Here is a 3,724-nt window from a genome sequence, read left to right on the forward strand (position 1 = left end):
CTGCCGCTAGGGGCAGCGGTGGGGCTGCGGACTTCCCGGGCTGGCGGGGGGCAGCGTTCAGGACCCGGGAAGCGGGGTCGCGACGCTGCACCCGACCGGGCGGTGGCCGGGCCTCCCGCAAAGTTGTGCCCTTGGATCACATCTCACTTGCCCCCTGCACCCCCCCCCCCTGCCTACGCCTTCACTTCTTCATTGATAATCAATGCAATTCCCCCTCCCCATCCCACCACACCCACAGGGTCAAGGTGAAGGACCTGGAGTCCACGCTGGAGCCCATCTTCGCCGCCTGGAAGGCCAGCCGCCGGCCAAAGGAGTCGTTCGGCGACTGGGTGTCGCGGGTCGGCTTCGCTGCCGTCAAGACCCAGGCCGCCGCCGCCGCCGCCACGCTGCCGGCGCCGGCGCCCGTCGCGGCGCCCGCCGCCGCTGCCGGCAACGGCAACGGTAACGGCAACGGCGCCGCGGCCGCCGCCGCCGGCAAGCAGCTCGCGACCAAGTAAGCGGCTGCTGCTCGCTGGCGCAGGAGCTGGGAGTAACAGCAGCAGCAAGTGAGCGGGAGGCTGCGGCGGAGGTCAAGGGGAGCTCGCGTACTACTGCGGCGCGCTACGTAGCACGTGTAGAGAGATGCCGCTCGCGCGCTCGAACGTTGTTGTGGGGGCTTGAGGGGCAAAGGGGTTGCGGGACAGACGACTGCGGGGAACGTGGATTGGCCTTCTAGGTCAGAGCGATCGTAGTAGCGATTTGAGCGCGCACTCGGGTTCGTCCCGCCGGTTGTGTGTGTATGTGTGCATGGCCGCGGTTTTTGTTGGCCTGCGTATGTGCGTGTGTGTCGGTCCTGTCGCATCTTGTGTATGGTACGGACAAATGTACGGTACTTGATTTGGGGGGTGCTGCGGCTTGCGTAAAGGCCGTTGTGATTACTAGGCAGAAACGAGCCCAGCGCGTTGTGGCTTGGAGCTGGCATGGGGGGCAAACACCGCCAGACCTTGTTCAGGGCTCTGAATGTCGACAAGCGCGTTGGAACACATTCGATGGCCTCGCGAGAATTGCAACACCACGCCATTCTCAGCGACTGGCGGCTGTAGCGATTGGGAGGAGGATTGGACATTGGCTTGTCACCCTAGCGAGGCCACGCCGGACGGGCATGGTCGTGCGTACTAGCAGGTATCTGTGTTCGCGGCAAGGTGGTGTGCGTTAGGCTGTGTGCGTCACGCGGAGGTAGCGGCGGCGGCGGCGGCGGGTCCACTGGTTGGGCGCGCGACTGCGCATGGGTTGTAAACGCATCATGAAGGATTCTGTAGTGGGCCTGTTGGAAGGCATCATGTCAGCATGTTAGATTGCTACACACGCCTGATCGGACGTGGTGCGCCAGCCGTCCCAAGATCCCAAGAATCTCAGTTCTGTACAACAGGGCACGCAGCACGAGAGCGCCGTCGTCGCGCACTAAGCGCGGGGGTAAGCGTCCCTTCCGACCGGAACCTCACTGTGCTTGAAGCCTCCAACGACCCAAATCGAGCAAATTAGAATACCGGAACCCCTCTCCGCGCCGGCCGTCAGCGTTCTACTGTGTGTGAAACGCACGCGGGGAAAGCTTCGTATGTGTGGTTGGCGAGATTGCGAGAGGCCTTCGTGGCTCCGCAGCTATACCAGTAGGCTACGAGGGGGCCCGCAGGAATCCGGGATGCACAGGTCTCAGCACGGCACGATAGGGGGCCCCGTCTGCGTGCCTGCACGCTTGCATGCTCTCAGTCTTTCCACACATGCAGGCGGTAAAGTTAGCCGGTCGTGACAACAGGCGTAATTGCCCCTCGCTCGATCTCGTCACCTGTCCATCATATCATCATTATTCAGCCCACCGCGCATAGCAACCGCACATCATTATTATTATTGTGCCCCCGCCCAACACAATCGCCCCCACAAAGCATGAGTACCGTATGCGCGCTATGCGCCATACCACTCTTACCACCGTGACTACCTTTATTCGCAGTGCGCTAGCATGATTACGCCGGCATGATTAATCACTCATTTTACCAACTACTCGGGCGCGACTCGCCTGTAGCATGGTCACACATGCCAGCGCCGCCTCCACCGCCGCCAGCCCCACCTGCAACATCAGCACAGAAGAAGCGCCGCCCGCGCCCCGAGACGGCGCCGCCGCCCCCGCCACCGCAACCCACGCCGCGCCCTCGCCCCGCCCCTGCCCCTCGCCTCCCGCGCCACCGGCCCCCGCCACCGCCGCCGCCTGCCCCCGCAGCCGGCCCGGCAGCTGCCACGTCTGCAGCAGCGTCACTCCCAGCAGCACAACCTGCAGCGCACCCCAGCCGCCGCCGCCGCCGCCCCACAGCCCGCCGCCGCCACCGCTGCCGCCGCCGCCGCCGCCGCCGGCCGCGCCAGTCGCCGCCGCCGAAACCACCCAACCAAACCCGCCAGCGCCATCACCACCACCGCCGCCGGCGGCGGTAACACCGCTCGTGCCGGCGGCGCCGCGGACGATGGAGGCGGCGACGGCGGCCGCCGAGGCGGCGGCGGAGCCGTTGCGCGCGGGCCGCACTGCCATGCAGCCCAGCGCCAGCGCGGCTCCCAACAGGTGCAGCAGCGACAGCGCAAACAGCGAGCTGCGGGCCGCCGCCGACAGCTGGATCAGGGCCTGCGTTTGCGTGTGTGTGCGTTTGCGTGTGTTAAGAAACGCATGAGGGGTACAGAGCACGCGGCAGTAGCAGTGCAGGACGGCCTACGCGTGTCCGGGAAACAACACCGCGCATGCAGCATGTGTGTATGTTTGTGACAAGAAAACGAAGCCCGCCGACCCCCCCAACGCTACCGCCCTCCCCCCCGACACACATGCTGCCACAAGCCCACGTCCACACACTCTGCCACACGCACGCACGCACGCACCTGCACCACAGACGCCGCGCAGCCCATCATGTGAAGTGCCAGCAGCGGCTGCTGCACCGCCGCCGCTAGAGCCAACACCGCGCCGCCACCACCGCCGCCGCCGCTGCCCGTGTGCGTGACACGACGCTGCTTGTAACACTCGGCGCAATCGCCATCGGCCATCTCCGCTGGCACCGGCATGGCCTGCTGCTGCTGCGATGCCGTCGCCGTCGGCTTCTTAAAATCGCTTGAAGAAGCTTTGGATCGGGTTCCAGCATTGGGTTCGGCGTCCGCATGTTTGTCAAACTCAGCGGCCTTGTGTAGCTGCGGTGTTACGGCCGTAGGCTCAGGCTGAGCAGCTGGCATCGCTGGCGCCCGCTCCTTCGTTGCCGCCGCCGCCTCCGTCTGTTGCACCGCCCTCGCCGCCTCCAGCACCGCGCACTGCCGCCGCTGCCGCGCCCGCCGCGCCTGCTCCTCCCGCGCCCTCCGCTCCTGCTTGGCCCGCACGGCCCCATCCAGCGCCAGCCCCAAGTCCACTCCCGCCTGCGCCGCAAACGCCGCCGGCGACGGCACCCACGCCGCCCCCGCCCCCGCCCCCGCCGCCTCGGCCGTCCAGGCGGCGGCGGCGGCAGGGTACGACAGCAGCAGCTGCGCCGCCAGCGCGCCGCCGTCCGTCAGTACGGCAGCGTAGTGCAGCGGCGTCAGTCCGAACACGTCCGCCGACGTCCAGGACACCCAGCTGGCGGCGCCGCCACCGCCGCCACCGCCGCCACCGCCGCCGCCGCCGCCGCCGCCAGCGGCGGCCATCAGCACCTCCACCGTGTCGACGCTGCCGCTGCGCACCGCTCGGTGC

General features: G+C 67.4%; 2 protein-coding genes across 2 annotated transcripts in view; one reads left to right on the forward strand and one right to left on the reverse strand.

Moving 5' to 3' along the window:
* The window catches only part of CHLRE_08g365692v5 (uncharacterized protein), a 7,954-nt gene extending 6,612 nt beyond the window's left edge, over nucleotides 1-1,342 (forward strand). The window contains exon 9 of the mRNA XM_043064923.1: nucleotides 246-1,342. Coding sequence (XP_042921924.1) covers nucleotides 246-497 — 252 coding nt within the window. The 3' untranslated portion in view covers nucleotides 498-1,342. The remainder of the gene's footprint in view (nucleotides 1-245) is intronic.
* Nucleotides 1,343-1,374: 32 nt separating this feature from the next.
* Nucleotides 1,375-3,724, reverse strand: part of CHLRE_08g365720v5 (uncharacterized protein) — a 10,226-nt gene continuing 7,876 nt past the window's right edge. Inside the window, exons 12-13 of the mRNA XM_043064924.1 lie at nucleotides 2,893-3,706; nucleotides 1,375-2,644 (exon numbers count right to left, since the gene is read on the reverse strand). Of these exons, the coding sequence (XP_042921925.1) occupies nucleotides 2,012-2,644; nucleotides 2,893-3,706 (1,447 nt within the window). The 3' untranslated portion in view covers nucleotides 1,375-2,011. The remainder of the gene's footprint in view (nucleotides 2,645-2,892; nucleotides 3,707-3,724) is intronic.

The sequence above is a fragment of the Chlamydomonas reinhardtii genome, chromosome 8, assembly GCF_000002595.2.
Source record: "Chlamydomonas reinhardtii strain CC-503 cw92 mt+ chromosome 8, whole genome shotgun sequence".
Lineage (NCBI taxonomy): Eukaryota > Viridiplantae > Chlorophyta > Chlorophyceae > Chlamydomonadales > Chlamydomonadaceae > Chlamydomonas > Chlamydomonas reinhardtii.